We start from the raw sequence: 18,330 nt of genomic DNA on the forward strand, positions 1-18,330 counted from the left end.
ATGTGATTGTTCTATATATTAAAAATGGTGAAAATCTCATGTGTGTCAACCTAGGTGTTGTCTGGGTCTTAAGAATAGAAAATCTGAATCAGGCAAGGAACTCCTGCTACTATGAAGTCTTCCTGAAAAGATTCTCATTCATCCCTCCATATTAAGATCAGATTATAATTTGTTTAGTTAATTGAATTAATTTTGTGAAGCACCCTGCATTTTGAGTTAAAATATAGATGTAATTTAAATTTAATTCCGTATTCTTACAGAATCGCACTTGAGGTCAAGCTGAAATTTTTGTTTTAAGTTGTAACTTTTTTTCACTCTGCAGATTTGTATAAACTTATGACTGCACTATAGAAGTTATCAAGGGAAATTGGAGACTTCAGTAGCTGATAATTGGGGCTTTCAGAAGCGGGGAATATTTGGGATGCAGTTTAAAATCACATGGTAGCATTAATGAGATATTTTTATTAAGTCAAGAATTCTGAACCATTGGTTCAAGTGTTCAGGTACTGTGTATTCAGAATGGTCCCTCTCTGGATAACAAAAATTGGAATTGCAATGATAAAATGATAACAAATATCTAATTGCATATTTATATGAATCCTAAAAGTACTTACATCCTGGATTTGAAGGTTAGTACTCTGAAGAATGACTACTCCCTGCTAAGAGAACTTTGTATGCTTTTGGATACAAATGTGGGCATTGTCTCTGCAGTAGAATCACTAGTGATCTGAAGAGTAGACTGGTAAGCTGTCTACCTTTTCTTCCCTTCTGTAGCTGTGTATGATCGAATGCGAGCAGACCAAAAAAAATTTGGTAAGGCAGCATGGGCAGCAGCAGTGGAACGTATGGAAAAGCTTCAGTATGCAGTTTCTAAGGAGACACTGCAGTTGATGCGTGCTAAAGAAATCTGTTTGGAGCAGAAGAAACATGCACTGAAAGAGGAGGTAATTTTTCATACCAATAAATAGAAAAATAAAAGATGCAGAAGAAAACCAAACCTGAAAGTGTGTTGATGTAGTTAAAAAAACAAACCAAACCAAACAAAAAAAAACCACCCCAAACTTGAAAGTAATTACTTTTCTGCTTTTAATAATAAAAGTTTGTATTTAAACTTTACCACACTTTACCATGTTAGACAAATGGAGTTGCAACATAGGTGTGGTGGGTTTTGGGCCACTTACTTATGTTTTCTGTTCATGTTTTCCTGGTTAATCAACCAGGAAGACAGTTTTTACTGTTAATGTTTACAGCTATCCACTGAGATGGATAAAATGAAGAGAAGGGATAGGACAGAAATCTGCTGCTGTGTATTCTCTGCACTTTAGCTCTCAGAGGCATGACCACCTTTTTGGAATAGTTCTGACATTCCAGATGGAAGGTGTCTGAACATTAGTAAATTATACAGATGACTAGTATGTTGTGTTGCACTCTTTTTGTCTCTGCTTACCCTAATTATTAAGGCAGTCTTCTAGAGGGAGTTTTGCTTTCCTCAGCTTTCCTGCGGAAAGAGTGCGTGCATTAAACTGTGTTTAAATGTCTTAGCAGAAAAAACCCACATTTACTGGGTTTTATGATACCTCCTCAAAAGCAAAAATGCTACAAATCCTCTTTTAAAATTTGCTATCATATGGATATACGATGCTAAGAACTTTCTGTCATACTAATGTTAATTTACACTCTATCCAATCAGCTGCTTGTTTTTAGAGCACTTTTCAAATGTTTCAGCCAGATATGTCTAAACCAGTGGCTCTGTAATGAAAAGGTTATCCAGAGAACTCTTGACTTTAGCACTGTATAGATTGGTAGGTTTGTAAGCCTGATAGACTATGTGCCTATTTTAGGGGTTTCTGTAGAAGACAGCTTGATCTGCAAGGAGAGAGAGTACATGCAAGACCTAGAGCGCGAAAATAAAAAGCTTGCTCCATTTCAACGCTCTTTATATTTAGAAAGCCAAGAATTGTCTGGAAACCTGAGTTTATCAGACTTAGCTAAGAGTTGATGAGAGAATCCAGCAGCACTAATTGGAAATATTATATTTAATATGTTCACGTATTTAGGGCAGCTATGCATCATCTTTTCCATAGAACATCTTATTTTTCTCCCAGTGGAGACCTTCCGTGAATTTTTGTTGAATGAGATCTCAGTCTGGTCAATGAGTGATTGATTGTTTTGATGTGCCAAAGCATTAGAAAAAGGAGAGGTTCGTTGCAGTATACTGGGGGGGTGAAGGGCTCTGAACTGAGAGGTTGGGGCTTTTGAGGACAGAGAAATGAGGAACATTTGATGGGCATGCATGAGCCCATCATGAGCCCATTTGAGATGGTGTATTACAAGGTGTAGGGAGCTCTGGGTCAAAACATGGTGATGAGGAGATAGGAGGACCGACTTCTGTTCTGAAACATCTTTTTTTGCTTTGAGAGTGTAAACACTCCAAGTATGTAAAGTTGAATGTGACAAACGTGACTGGGAATCCCATATTGGAGAAGAAGGGTTGCAGTCTTATCATAAAGAAAGTATTTGGTGATTATGTTAGCTGGTGTATTTGGAAGAGATGACAGTAAAAAACAGAAAACAACAGCAAAAAAAGAAAATGTGATACATTTTCTCCTTTAAGCTTAAGAAATGAAGACCTTCCTGCTGTGCTTAGATATACACATCTGCTCTCACTGAGTAGGAAAAGGAGACACATGGGAAATAATATACTTGTTTCTCTTGCACTTGATTCCCTCTTCTCCGCCCTGCTAATTGATTTTTAAGAGGGACAGTAGAAATGTCCGTGTTTCTATAGTTTTCATTTAGTATTAATCGAGCACTTTTTTGTTTCCTAAAACGTGTTGACATTGTAAATATCCAGAAAGCTACTACATTTTATGATATTCATGATATGAAAATCACCTGGTTAGGTGATTAGGTTAGTTATAATTTTTTTTTTTATTTGACAGCTGAAAATGTTAGCCTGATGATTATCTATATTTAAAAAAAAATTGAAATAATTAGCTCTCCAGAAATTACATACTGCGCTTTTTTATTTTCCTGATTTGTACCTCTTAAGTTCCATCTGCTGTTCCGAGTTTTGTTTGAGGGAAATGATGAAAACTTTCCTTTTGAGGTAGACCAGAGTCTGCTTTCATGGACTGGTTGCCAAGTCTTGTCCTCATGACAGTAAACAGAAACATTAACACAGAGTGAGAATCCTTTGTAATTCTCTAAGTATGTAAAATAGTTTGGACAAATGGAAGTGAGTGACTGGTGACTTAAATTCCAGCAAGTCGCATCTTGCATATATAGGATTCAGTAACTAGTCTTCTCTTTTTTCCTTTTAGAAGCGTACAGTTCAGTTCTAAAGATACACTTCAAAAACAATTTTTAGTTTACATGATAAATGTTCTGTGATATTTTCATAAACAAAATCATATTCCAACAAAGTACTGCTTGGGTTTTTTAAGAATGTTTTTCATAATTCTAAAAGTACTTTCCTTTCCTGTACATTGAATCTGAATCAAAGATATATTTGCTTCCAATGACTTTGAGTATTTAAGCATATCTTGCATTTTATGACTGTCATTTTACTTTTGCCTGAGTTGGATGCATCAGCAAAAATATGAATTTTATTAAGGATTCTATTCAAGAAGGCATGAGTAGCTATTTCTGGAAAATTAATCTTCTTTCTGAAAAAAGTGGGCAGTGATTTTGGTACAGATGCAACATATTTTTCAGAAAAGTAGCTTAAGCTACTTTCACCTTAGTAGCTTTCATTGTATTTTTTTTAAACTTTTTCTTTCTGTGGCAGCTTTTTGGAAAGGCTAAGTAAGAAGCTAAAATTGGGAAATCTTTGAAGATTTATTTAAACATTTGAATTATTATTTTTAATAACAGATTAGGGATGCTTTTGCCTTCTTCACTTTCAGTGTTCAAATTGGCAAACTAAAATTGGTTGTAAAAATGTTTAATCTTATATTAAGTATTTGTTTAATATTCTCCAGTTCAATCAAAAGTTCAAAAAGACTTAGAAATAAAAACTATTGTGGTCATTGTGTTTAAAGAAAATAGAAAGCAGAAACCTTTAAGCACCCCAGGTGAAGTAATGGGGTGCATTCTATAGACAAAACGTGGAGTCATAGGCTTTTACTACTGCAGTGAGACATTATTAGAAAATTACTCATTAACAATGATCATAGAATCATAGAATCATACAGGTTGGAAAATACCTCTAAGATCATCGTGTCCAACCGTCAACCCAACACACCATGTCCACTAAACCATGTCCCTAAGCGCCTCATCTACATGTCTTTTAAATACTTCCAGGGATGGTGACTCCACCACTTCCCTGGGCAGCCTGTTCCAAGGCCTGACCACTCTTTCAGTAAAGAAATTTCTCCTAATGTCCAATCTAAACCTCCCTTGGTGCAACTTGAGGCCATTTCCTCTTGTCCTATCGCCAGTTACTTGGCAGAAGAGACCAACACCCACCTCGCTACAACCTCCCTTCAGGTAGTTGTAGAGCGCGATGAGGTCTCCCTCAGCCTCCTCTTCTCCAGGCTAAACAACCCCAGTTCCCTCAGCCGCTCCTCATAAGACTTGTGCTCCAGGCCCTTCACCAGCTTCGTTGCCCTCCTCTGGACACGCTCCAGCACCTCCATGTCCTTCTTGTCGTGAGGGGCCCAAAACTGAACACAGGATTCGAGGTGCGGCCTCACCAGTGCCGAGTACAGGGGCACGATCACCTCCCTGCTCCTGCTGGCCACACCATTTCTGATACAGGCCAGGATGCCGTTGGCCTTCTTGGCCACCTGGGCACACTGCCGGCTCATGTTCAGCCGGCTGTCAATCAGCACCCCCAGGTCCTTTTCCTCCAGGCAGCTTTCCAGCCGCTCTTCCCCAAGCCTGTAGCGTTGCCTGGGGTTGTTGTGACCCAAGTGCAGGACCCGGCCCTTGGCCTTGTTGAACCTCATACAGTTGGCCTCGGCCCATCGATCCAGCCTGTCCAGGTCCCTCTGCAGAGCCTTCCTGCCCTCCAGCAGATCAACACCCCTGCCCAACGTGGTGTCTTCTGCAAACTTACTGAGGGAGCACTCGATCCCCTCATTCAGATCATTGATAAAGATATTGAACAGGACCGGCCCCAGTACTGAGCCCTGGGGAACACCGCTCGTGACCAGCCGCCAACTGGATTTAACTCCGTTGACCACAACTCTCTGGGCTCGGCCATCCAGCCAGTTTTTTACCCAGCCAAGAGTGCACCTGTCTAGGCCGTGAGCTGCCAGCTTCTCTAGGAGAATGCTGTGGGAGACAGTGTCAAAGGCCTTACTGAAGTCCAGGTAGACCACATCCACTGCCTTTCCCTCATCCACCAGGCGGGTCACTTGGTCATAGAAGGAGATCAGGTTGGTCAGGCAGGACCTGCCTTCCATGAACCCGTGCTGGGTGGGCCTGATCCCCTGGTTGTCCCGGACATGGCTCGTGAGCACCCTCAAAACGAACCGCTCCATGATCTTCCCCGGCACCGAGGTCAGGCTGACTGGCCTGTAGTTCCCCGGATCCTCCTTCCGGCCCTTTTTCTAGATGGGCGTCACATTTGCGAGCCTCCAGTCGTCCGGGACTTCTCCAGTTAACCAGCACTGCTGGTAAATGATGGAGAGTGGCTCGGCAAGCTCCTCCGCCAGCTCCCTCAGTACCCTCGGGTGGATCCCATCCGGCCCCACAGACTTGTGAGTGTCCAGGTGGCATAGCAGGTCATTAACTTCATCCTCTTGAATTATGGGGGGTTTATCCTGCTCGTCGTCCTTGTCTTCCAGCTCAGGGGGCTGAGTACCCTGAGGATAACCACTCTGACTACTAAAGACTGAGGCAAAGAAGGCGTTGAGTACCTCAGCCTTTTCCTCATCCTTGGTGGCAACGCACCTCCCCGCATCCAATAGAGGATGGAGATTCTCCTTGCTCTCCTTTTGTCATTAACATACTTATAAAAGCATTTTTTGTTGTCTCTCACGACAGTAGCCAGGTTGAGTTCTAGCCGGGCTTTTGCATTTCTAATTTCCTCTCTGCACGACCTAACGCGATCCCTGTACTCTTCCTGAGTTGCCTGCCCCTTCCTCCACAAGTGATAAACTCTCCTTTTTTCCCTGAGTCCCAGCCAGAGCTCCCCGTTCAGCCAGGCCGGTCGCCTTCCCCACCCGTTCTTCTTGCGGCACATGGGGACAGCCCGCTTCTGCGCCTTTAGGACTTCCTTCTTGAAGAACGTCCAGCCTTCCTGGACCCCTTTGCCCTTCAGGACTGTCTCCCACGGGACCCTCTCGACCAGTGTCCTGAGCAGGCCAAAGTCCGCCCTCCGGAAGTCCATGGTAGCGGTTTTGCTGGCCCCCCTCCTTACTTCACCAAGTATCGAGAATTCTACCATTTCATGGTCGCTAACCCCAAGCCGGCCTCTGACCACCACATCTCCCACCAGTCCTTCTCTGTTCGTGAACAGCAAGTCAAGCGAGGCATCTCCCCTGGTGGGCTCGCTTACCAGCTGCGTCAGGAAGTCATCTTCCACACACTCCAGGAACCTCCTCGACTGTTTCCTCTCTGCCATGTGGTATTTCCAGCAGACCAGAAAGATGAAGTCCCCCATGAGAACAAGGGCTAGCGACTGGGAGACTTCTGCCAGCCTCTTGTAGAATATTTCGTCTGCCTCCTCATCCTGGCTAGGTGGTTTATAACAGACTCCCAGCAGGGTATCTGCCTTGTTGGCCTTCCCCCTCATCCTTACCCACAAGCACTCGACCTCATCATCACTACCATCGAGCTCTAGACAGTTGAAGCACTCCCTAACATACAGGGCTACCCCACCGCCTCTCCTTCCTCGCCTGTCCCTTCTGAAGAGCTTATAGCCATCCATTGCAGCACTCCAATTGTGAGACTCATCCCACCATGTTTCCATGATGGCGACTAAGTCATAGCTACCTCGCTGCACAATGGCTTCCAGCTCCTCCTGTTTGCCGCCCATGCTGCGTGCATTGGTGTAGATGCACTTGAGCTGGGCTGCCGATTTCTCCCCCGACATTGGCGTGCGGTCCCTAGGCTCTTCTCTAGTGAGCCTGGTTTTATCCCCTTCCCCCTTCGAACCTAGTTTAAAGCCCTCTCGATGAGCCCCGCCAACTCATATGCGAGAATCCTTTTCCCCCTGTGAGACAGCTGAACTCCGTCCGTCGCCAGCAGGCCCGGTGCCGTGTAAACCTCCCCATAGTCAAAGAAGCCAAAATTCTGCCGATGGCACCAGCCCCTAAGCCACGTGTTGATCCGATGAGTTTTCCTGTTCCTTTCAGTGTTCCGCCCTGCCACTAAAGGGATCGAGGAAAACACTACCTGTGCTCCCGATCTTCCCACCAGTATACTGATAACCTGCTTAGGACTTAATAGTTATCAAAACCCACATAAGTTCTTTTAAAATAACATTATTAGAACATAATTTATTTTTTTACTTTTTTCCCCCCAGAGAATGACTGGGTAATCTATTTTAAAGAGTATCAAACAGGCAAACCCCAGCATTTGAAGAGACTTTTTTTGTTTGAAGGATTTTGTGCATCACTGACATTTAGTTCCCATTTGCTGAGAGAGAAAAAGTTGAGGTATTTGTGGTCACTTAGAACAGACTCACTGCAGTGTTAGAAAATCAGAACTGAAATACCTTCTCTGGCAAACCATTTAGCTACTGTTTTCTAGGCATAGAAAATAAAACCAGGATATTCCTTTAAAAAGATTAAAATGCTCGAGAAAGTACTTAGCAGGGTTTGAGTTGAGGATTGAGACAGAAAGAATGACAGTTCAGAGCAAAGACCAGATCTGACTGTTTATGAAGACACTGTGTCTATGGATTTTTGAACATTTAATCTTGGAAAAGAAACAAGTTTATAAAAACAGTGGTACACCCTTTTCATGGGGAAAAGATGTTTCTTTTAGTGTTTTAGAATTTTTCTGGTTGCTCAGGATGCTGTTTGTGGGCGATCATCTTAACCTTGTATCCTGTAGTATCATGCCCTGACTATAGTTGACCCCTGATATTTAACTGGTTGGAGGAATAATTCTGTTCCACAAGTTGCTGGGTATGAATGAGAGCCTTCCTTTTATCAGTGGTCAGAGTGCTCTGTATTTCCCTTAAAATAATTTAGAAGTTCTTTAAAATGAGTTTGATTTTGAGGATGAGCTTCCATATTCACATGTAAAGACCTGAGTTTTTTCCTGAATTTTACTCCCTTCTGAGATTTCTCAGACAGCAACAGTGATGAATTAAAATGAATACTCGAACTAGAAAACAATCAGGATTCACCTGGGGTGGAGTGAAACATGACTTTGTATTCTACGTGAAAAGTAACAGATTGCTTAAAAGGCTGGATAATAGAAAATTTAATAATAGCTATTAATTGTATTGCTAGGGAAAAGTAATACAAATTTTTACTGTGAACTGCAGGTTGGTTACTTTTTAAATGACAGCAGATGAGAATGACCATGGTCTTATGGTAGCAATGCGATTGAGCCATCAGTGCAATAGGGTGGTACAGCAGCAGATGCTCTCCAGTCTGTCAAATTGGGTATTTCCAGCAAGGGAAGAAGTGTTAGTGTCACTGCACATGGACTTGTGAGAATTTTCTACAGCTTTCTTCCAGGCGTTTCTGATCACCCAAGAAAGTTTAGTTCTAACTGGAGCAGTTGCAGGGAGGGCTACCACAATGATGCCAGGAACGGCAAGTCTATTTTACAAGAGGAGTTGAAGTTGTTATAAAATGAAGGCTGAGATGATACAAAATTGCTCTCCACAAAAACAGGGGAGTTGGGCCTAGTAGCCCAACTGTAGGGCCTGTTGAGGTAGGACAAGGGGTAATGATTAAATTAAAAGAGGGTAGATTCAGACTAGATATAAGGAAGACATTTTTTATGATGAGGGTGGTGAAACACTGGAACTGTCCAGGGAGGTGGTAGATGCCCCATCCCTGGAAGCATTCAAGGTCAGGTTGGACGGGGCTCTGAGCAACCTGATGTAGTTGAAGATGTCCCTGCTCACAGCAGGGGGTTGGACTAGATGACCTTTAAAGGTCCCTTCCAACCCAAACTATTCTATGATTCTATGAAAAATACTAACGGGAATAAATATTAGTCAAGAGCAATGCATGTTGCTGTTCAGTACTGGCACAAGAACAAATGGCATTATCTGATTGTGAATATGTTGGAAATACGGAAGAAGTTTTCTGGCAGTTAGGAGGGAGTATCTGGAACAGAATTCCAATGGGTGTAACAAACATGGAGCTTTGTGGAAGCTTTTTGGGTTTGTTTTTACGAAAGCAGAATAAAAACAATAATAACAACATGGAAATTATTTTAAGAATTCAGTTTATGAAAGCAGTTAATTTTAGATTTGTCTGAAAGCATTCCATGGTGGTAGAAAGCTGGATTTAATGGCCCTCACTTCTGTATTCCCTGTTTGGCTATTTTTCTATTAATTTTGTCATCTATCCATTTAGTATGTGTGTTCATAGTTCTTGTCAGAGGTTTTCTGTTTTAACCTGTTACATCTTTATTACCAGTGTGTGAATTTACAGATGATGTATTTCTGCCCTAGAACTATTGAGAAACCTAAGTTCTTGCTTAAGTTCTTCACTTAGTATGAATGAGACAACAAAGACCGTAAATGCCGTTAACTTGAATTAGGGCCAAAGAGATTGAATTATTTGCTTGAGTTAATGCAGGAAGTTGTGGCATAGCAGGAAATTGAACTCGGATCTCCTCAGTTCTAGTTTTTTGTCCAGCTGCAAAATGTTTCTTTGCTCTAACATTCTCACATTAAAGTTCTTCATGTTTCTTTCACTGTGTTGATCAGCCTGAGACCTACCAAGGATACAGCAAATTACTAGTACAGATTAGATAGCAACTTGTAACATTAAGAATTGAACCACTCTTAAACTTTTAACAAAAAGTGCTGAAATTTTCCCAAGAGTGATGATACTGTTTTGAATTGTCACACATGTATAGTATCTCACATAAAGTTTTAACATTTGAAATTAAAGGTCCCCATTTCTCTTTTTCATAAGGGGCTATTATGTAGCTAGGATATCTGCCTGAGAACCATACAACAATATTATTTTCGCATTGCATTGCACCTAAAAACTGAATATAGTGGTGTTGACCCCTAAAACAGACCAGGTAGCTGGTGGCATCTGTAACGTATGCTTGTAGGGCTAAGATTCGGTTGTCAGATAGGTCCTTTATCAGGCAGGCACCACTGCAGCTGAATGAAATTCTGAGCTTGATTAGCTGATGCTTTTGAAGATGGCCCATTTATGTCTCTATGCAGTCTTTATAGAAAACTCTGTGGACTTAAATTTGGGAACATCTTTTTTTAAAGAAAAAAAAAAATGTATAAGTTTGAGTGAATTTCAAAGTTCACTGACAAAGCAAAAGTTCTTAGTTGTGGTAGAAGTTTGAATGACATTGCCTTAATTTGAAAAAAAAAACCAAACCCAGAAAAACCAAAAAACCAAACCAAACCAAAAAAACCCCACTGCATTTTGCTATGGTATATTTTTTTACAATGAGAAAATCCTTTGAAAATGCCAAAACCCAGGATACCCTGCCTGACCAATGAATATTATCCCTCTTATATGGAAAAACGGAAAGGTTCAAGAGAACCGGTCCTTTTGTCTTGAAAACTAGCCTCTAATTCGCTCCAAATATGCCATCATTATGTCATTTACCGTTCTGGTCACAACTAATAACTTAACATGGAAGCAGAGTAATAGAATGATGTAACAAGTCATTTTGGTGTCATAGTGGACTGAAACATATAAATTATACATTATTAATTGTAAGATTTATGATATTCACTTAAGGACTTATTGAGCCTTTCATTCAGGTTAATAGTTGATATACAAAAAATGCCTTCAGTAAATATACAATATAGTAGAAGAAGTTTTTAAAACGGACATTACAAGAATTGATTCACAGGTCTTCTATCAATCTTATATGGAAAGAAGCGTAATACACAGAAATGTTTCCTTAGTGTTTAATTGAGCTGTAAATTCCTTATCAATGAATAGTGATGCAGGTACTAAAAGCATACATGCTATAAAAAAAGGGATAGGACGAATTTATGAATTAAAATCCAGTAAGTCTATTTTGTATAAAAGCCAGCAGTGTGGCTTAAGCTGTGCTGCAAGCTGTGCTAGAGGCTGGTGAAACATTTTAGGGAGGTATCCTTGCATTGCCTACTATGTTTCATCTTCTTGGACATTTGTGGTTAACCTTTGTCCGAAACAGGGTATTGAGGAAGATGGATCTTTGGTTGAATTCAGTACAGATATCTTTCTGTTTTGGTATAGTTATATTTAAACGTGTGATAAATAAAACTGAGGAAACCCATTTCTGGTTGTTTATTACAGATGCAGTTTTATACCTTGAAGAAACCACCGTAATGTAAAAACATACTAGCAAATATTTTTTAAAATGTATAGTTTGCTAGGTCCTGTATTTTTGCTTGGTAGACATCACTTTTTAATGATTGAATGTCTGTAATACAGAAACTGGACCACATTTCGTCAGAATGGTAGGGAAGATAGATCATAAATCTTCAGTAAAATTTAGAATTACTTTCATCCATTCTCTGGGAGAAACTATCAGAGATACATTTTTTTGAGCAGGTAGAGAACTTGGGTGTGGCCCTAACTCTTCTGTGTGCAGGTTGTAGAGCTGCATGGCTTTGAATTCCCTCCAAAGTGAGGCAGCATGTAAGATTCTCTTGCCTGTTGGTATTTCTTAAATACGGTATGAATGGCTAGCTATATTGAGCAGTTAAATCTTGTTTGGCTGAATGAAAGAGGATGATTTGAGTTCACTTTGGTTGTGTCTTGTGTCTCTTTTCTATGTCAAACATATGATACAAATAAGTGCTAAAATATATATAAATATGTTCATCTAGATCTTTTTTACTCCTGTGAAGGACTCCAGAAACAATGAAACTCCTCAGTTAAGTTGTCATTACAAGAGGATCAGTGCATGTAATTATTCCTGTTACCATCACCTTTCACTTTTTTGCCTCAGTTCAACTTCAATGGCAGTTTTAACTGTAGTTTTCTAGATGCAAAACAACTTTTAGACTTTTCAGACTGAAGATAAGAAAATACTGGTTTCATTATGTATCTTCAGAGAATCAAGTAGTAAAGTAAAAAAGTGGTAGGGATGTTTCACGCTATGCACTATGTAACTTGTCACTTTGACGGTCACAAAGAGTAATCCAATGCCATGGATTTTTTTATTGCCATATAGAAAAAATGTCATATATTAAAGACGTCTGAAAGCGTGTGACTGATCAAAACCTATCTTCTCCTCTTGATGTGTTCAATTTTAACGTGTTACATCTAGTATACCAGACTGTATCTAGCTGTAATCATGAAGTCTGTGGTTTTGTTCTCCTCATTATCCTGGAGTCGTGTGTTTTTTATTTTTTTTTTCTCTTTCCATGTAGATGCAGAGCCTGAAAGGTGGTACAGAAGCCATAGCCCATTTGGACCAGTTAGAGGCTGATTATTATGATCTACAGCTTCAATTATATGAAGTGCAGTTTGAGATCTTGAAATGTGAAGAGCTACTGCTAACAGCACAACTTGAAAGCATCAGAAGACTGATGTCAGGTGCTTTATGCATTTTAATTAAGACGTAATCTCTAAAAGATAGTTCTCTTCCTAAGAGTCTAGTAAAGCCTGTGGGAATGAAATGAGAACAGATTCTTTACCATGTGAAGAGCTGGATCTTCTAACATAAGTACCGTTAAATTAAAATTTACACCTGTTCATAAGGCATATACATACCCATACAGAAGTTTTGGTCTGGTTCTCATTGCCTGTGCTTGGAAATAAGCATATAAGATAGTATTTAAGTTTTGGAAAACTAAATTCAGGAAGGGGGAAATGTCTTAATTACTGGACTTGTCTCATTAAAAATTTGCATTGGTATTATTCATTTCTTTGAAGTGATTGGTTTTCAGAAGGTATTCCTGCAGTTAAACTTTGAAGCTTTGTTGTATTGCCATCTCACTGATTTAGAACAGTGATGCAACCTTATGTTTCCAGAACCTACTATATCTTGTGTACTTATAAACTATGGAAATGGTACAGGTACATCATAGAGCGTTTTTGAATCCAGTTCTGTCCTTTGGACCTTTCTATAGTTAATGTTTTTATTCACACAAGCTCTGTTTTATTGTTTAGTGCATAGGGATTGCATAGCAGATTTTGTTACGGATAGAAAAGTCACTTAAGAAGAGAGATTTAAAGCTGGATTATATTGTGAGTTGCCTCTGGACAAAGAGAAAACATAGGTATCACAGATACTTCTCACTGTTATGTGAATCTCCTCCTCTTAGGCTTGTGATGGCAACAACTGTAACTACATGTATGGAAAACGAGGATTGAAAACTCTGTAAATAACCTAAACAAATGTGGCAGCTTTGACTGGGTGCCTCTGTGGAGAGCTAGTTAGTGCTTTAGAGGCAAATAATTTTCGTACTTGGGAAATCAGAAATTGAATTTTGGTACTGAAGACATGCTATGGTTTGCTTAACTGTGGACTGAAGGAAATCCCTTGAACAGGAGGCTGAGAAGGAATGTGTATCAAAATCCTTTCTCTTTGGTGCAGTGATAGTAAAACCTAAGGGCCCTCAGAGATTAAGCCTGCTGTAAAAACATCATAGGTCATTACAACTTGTCACTAATGTTTTCTCCAGAAATCTCAAAAAACCCCCCCAACCCCCCAACCTGACCCAAAATAAAATAAAACTCCCAGTCAGCTAAACAGCCAACCCTCTTCTTCCCCCAGGGCAACAAAATAGTTCACCGTTCTGGCTTCCTTTGCTGTTTTAAATTTGTAAAGTATTCTTTAACACAAAATCCAGAAGTTTGTTGTGGTTTTTTTTTTCCCTATTAAAGACAGCTGTCTGTGTTAGAAGCAATTACTGTTTTTTAACCACTCTCAGTTAATATCCCATAGGACAGAAAATTAAAAATACAGTTCTTAAATGTGTGGGAATTTTGTTCAAAGGATGAAATTACTTTTTCGGATTTTATTTAGGTGGAAGGGATAGTACAATTAATGTGAAGAATGTGACTCTGAAATGGCTACATCTCTTCAAGACTCTTCAGCACGTAATCTGAATGAAAGCATCTGAAACATGTAGTGGTCTTTTAATATGTGTTGTTTCCTATGCAGTCAGAGAGGAAAGAATGGTCTGTTGCATCTTCTGTTATGCTTCCTTTTTAAAGTGTACTTATAGTCAATAAAGTAATAGCCTTTTAATTGTGCACATCTGTATGATTTGAAATACATGTGTCTTAATGACTTGTCAAAGCTGTTGCTATTCCTTACTTTCTGACTGTATTGGCTCTGCAGAGATATTTCAGAGAGTTTTGGATTCTGTTTTGATTTGAGGGACATCAGCAGTACTGCTAATGAAGTCCCGACTGAATTTTTTGAGAGCGTGATTTGATTTGACTGCCAGTTGGTTGTAAGCTAGAAGAAAAACATTTTATTGTGCAAATTCAGCACATTGGATCTGAAGAGTATCAAATGATAATAGATTGTCGTATTATAAACAACAGTAGTAGTTTTTTACTGTCATTTAACCAAATACCTCCACTAAAATTCACAAAACGTGAATTTATTAGGTTAGAATTTTAAAGGGTCTTATCCCATCCATACAAACTATTCGTACATCCTTTTAAGATGGTGGATGCGTTGCTGTCAATAGAGAACGTGATAGTAGGTTCCTGCTTTGGTTGGAGGCTGGGTTGAATGAGTGCAAATGGTGTGGATCATATCTAAAAAGGAATAATTCTAATTGTTCTGTTGTAAGTGGTTGAGTCGTTAGAAGCTTAAGCACTTACCAAATTTATAGGCATTTCAAAAGCTCAAAAGCTGTTTGTAGAAAACTCTTGGAATGTTTGATTGAGGTTGCAATAGAGTTGCCAAGTTTTTTTTTTCCAAATAGTAAAATATAATTTAACATTATATTTTAGAACTGGTAGATTTGACTGGTTTGCAGCTGAGCTGTTGGGGTTTCACTTGTGAATTCCTGTCTTTAACTCTGCATGAAAGTGTTCTAAAACAAAATTTGCATGTAAATTCTCCCATTTTATAAGTGCATGGCAAAATATAATTGTTGTTAGGCATGAGTCTTATTTTTACTCACTGATGACCCAAAGTGGGTTCTAGTGACTTGGCATTTTACGTATGGATGAAACTTCATGTGTTGTGTTTTTTGTTTAATCTGAGCACTAAAGTAAAGAATCTACTAGGTCTGTTTCTATTAGTTTTTATTTTAAGGTTAATATAGTGCTGTGCTTTCTTTTCTGGTCCTGCCATGTCTTCTGCTGAGGTGAAATTAGCATGACAATCAGAATTTTGGTTGCAGCAGAGACTGTACACACAAATAACATGAAGTGACAACTGCTTTTAAAATGGACAGTGTACTTAAGAAAACCCTGCCCCTCTCCCCAAGCAATCTAGTAGCAGAAGTAGGAGGAAGTTAGGGTCTTGCTGAAAACAGTTGATGAAGTTGAAATTAGAAGGTTTGGTGGTGCTGCAGAGTGGACACTTGACAGTCATGCCCGTTGTATCTGCCTGTTTCAGCCAGCAGTAATGCATATCTCTCTTGGTGTATTACAAAAATACCCTGCTTGTATGCCAGTGGAATAAGGAACAAGAGGCCTTCGCTGCTTCTTCATCCCAGCATTCTGCAGGGATTTATAATCATCACTCTTTCCTTCTTGGCGAGAGATGACAAGGCAGCATTCAGAGATAAGCTCAATGTTATACTGAATGCTTCACTCAGGAGGCTAAAAATCATGAGTGTTGATAAAACTATTAGTAATGACCTCCTTTTCAGGCTTGTAATGCTTTGAAGGATTGCCTCAAAGTTACCCTCCCTCTGCTGCCTCTGAGCAGAAGCAGTGACTGGGAGGTCAAAAACCTCCTAAGAAAGGATTTTTGGTGTTTTGTTGTCCGATTCCCCTTTCCTGAAATTAATAATAGGTTGTGGCAGAAGAATCTCATGCCAAAGACTTCAGAAAGAGTCTGTATGTCCTGAACTTTGTGGTGAAGACCAGAGGATGTTACTGCACATCGTGGGTCCCTTGTATTAGTTAAGAGACCTAAAGACATGCGTGGACACTGTGATCAAGTTAGGCTACAGACAAAAGCGTACATTTACAGTTGCATGTTTTTTAATGCCCTGAGCTTACCTGAATACGAGGGTGTGCTTCATTGGTATTGATCTCTGTTCTTCATATAAACTTTAAAGCCCTACAGCGCTTTGCTGTTCAGTGCTTTTCCTCTGACCTTGTGATAGTCCTCTGAAAGGACTATAGCATTCTTCTACATTAAATCTTGCAACTCAGTGGGGCAGTTTTGTTGAACAAAACAAAATGTTAATCAAAAACAAACTATTGATTTGATTTTTTCATTGCTGACATTTTTAAAACAGAGAAGAGAGATGAAGTGGTGTATTATGACACTTATGAAAGTATGGAAGCCATGCTTGAAAAAGAGGATATGGCAACATCTATACACTTGCAAAAAGAGGAGCTGCAAAAGTTACAACAAAAAATCCGCCAGCTGGAAGCAAGGCGTGGACGTATTTCAGCCAAGAAAGCCTACCTCAGAAACAAGAAGGTATTATTAAATTGCAAATTTCTAGCATAATTAGCAAATTTAATAAAACTTCAAAAAAGGTTTCATTTCAGATACAACTTCCAATTCTCTCAGAATTTTCGTGGATTATATTTACTACTTACTAAAAGTTGTTTTACAGAGTACCAAATACAATAGCATGTATTGTTAAATTGATATATTTAAGATTCAGTTTAGCTTTTAGCTTTAAAGGAACCTTTAATCACTTTGAAGTCAACAAATAAACTTGTTTCTATTAACTAATGAGAATACTTTCATGTGGAAAATACACGCTAGAATGAATGTTTTCACAGAGAGTAGTTTTATATATATTTGCAGAAGAGAATTTTCAAGGATGTTTTCTCACTAATGAGTTCTATTTTCATTCTCTTACCTCATTCTTTTAAATTTACGTCATGTGTCATTGATAGTCTGTATTCACAGATATATATGAAATTTGTGTAACTAGGTGTGTATTTAGGGCCACTTTCCTTTTTCATGCGTTACATGATTAGGATGTTGTGCAGAAAATTGTTTTAATATAGCTAATGTTTTGAAATTGTGTATCAAGTGTATGTAAACAGGTTCATTCCTTTTTTCCAGAACGACTTGTTCATTGTTCCCTAACAGTTTGCGGTTACATGTATATGCATTTTTAATGAGCAAGATAGCTTAATGAGCAGACTGTATCAAAGTTCTGAGAGAGCATTGTAATACTTGTTACAAAATAGGTTTCTGCCCCATACTATATACTATAAGGCTATGCAGAAGGCTCAGTTGAGACTTCATTCTAGATTGGGGTCCGGGGTTGGTGTGGTTATATGTTCCCAGTCATGTCCCTTGATGTGGGAGGTGACCCCTTTATATAAACAGTTCTAGTAGATTGAGGGTAAAGCCTTCAGGTCTTGCCTCCTCTTCATAACTAATACAACTATTACTGTACCTGAATCTGATGCATAACAGAGCAAACAAAACAGTAGTTGATACATTTGATATTCTTAATTTTTTTATTTCTTCAATCATTGTCCTGTCTCTGATTAACACAATATGGAGAAGACTGCAAATAAATTATTATAAAAGAAACATCTTTTGTTAGCCAGTTCTGGGAATTAGTTTGCTCGGAGTCATTGAGTTTGTTTTATGTGAGTTTGTAAAAAGAAAAAGTATCAAGAAGCTGGGCTTTTTAGTACTTTAAGGAATAGATCCTATCTGTCATATTGTGCTAATCAATATAGGCTCCAGAATGTGAACAGACACTGCTGGCGTTTTACAGAGTACACAAACCTGTTCAAAAGCAACAGCCTGGTTGCTGTTCTTTACTTAACTTACGGGAGTTAAGTTTGAGAAGCAACCCTGAAGCAGGAGTAGAGATTTTTTAGCATGTCGTCTTATCTGTGTAATGAACTAGTCACCTTCCATTGGCTCATTTGTTTCAAGGTTCTGCTATGATAAAATACCTTGTTTAAGCTGAAGGAATTAGTTCTAGGCTGTAACAGTAGTTGCAGCATGCCTGCTTGTGCACTGAGACATGATGCAGAGCTGTATATGGTAGTATTGCTCATCTGGGTCTGCCTGCGGAAGTAATATAGTCACGTCTGCTCAGTTGTGCTGGAAGAACATGGCTATACTGCTTTCAGGACC

At 39.3% G+C, this 18,330-nt stretch overlaps 1 protein-coding gene across 5 annotated transcripts in view; it reads left to right on the forward strand.

Annotated features, from left to right (window-relative positions):
- The window catches only part of JMY (junction mediating and regulatory protein, p53 cofactor), a 73,257-nt gene that overhangs the window by 34,043 nt on the left and 20,884 nt on the right, over positions 1–18,330 (forward strand). For all 5 annotated transcript variants that reach the window (XR_012670976.1, XR_012670977.1, XR_012670978.1 and 2 more), the window contains exons 4-6: positions 775–944; positions 12,494–12,659; positions 16,505–16,692. Coding sequence is in view for 1 of the 5 variants with exons in the window: in XM_075137336.1 (XP_074993437.1) it covers positions 775–944; positions 12,494–12,659; positions 16,505–16,692 (524 nt within the window). In the remaining 4 variants the exon portion in view is untranslated. The remainder of the gene's footprint in view (positions 1–774; positions 945–12,493; positions 12,660–16,504; positions 16,693–18,330) is intronic.

Source organism: Calonectris borealis, chromosome Z (assembly GCF_964195595.1).
Source record: "Calonectris borealis chromosome Z, bCalBor7.hap1.2, whole genome shotgun sequence".
NCBI classification, from domain to species: Eukaryota; Metazoa; Chordata; class Aves; order Procellariiformes; family Procellariidae; genus Calonectris; species Calonectris borealis.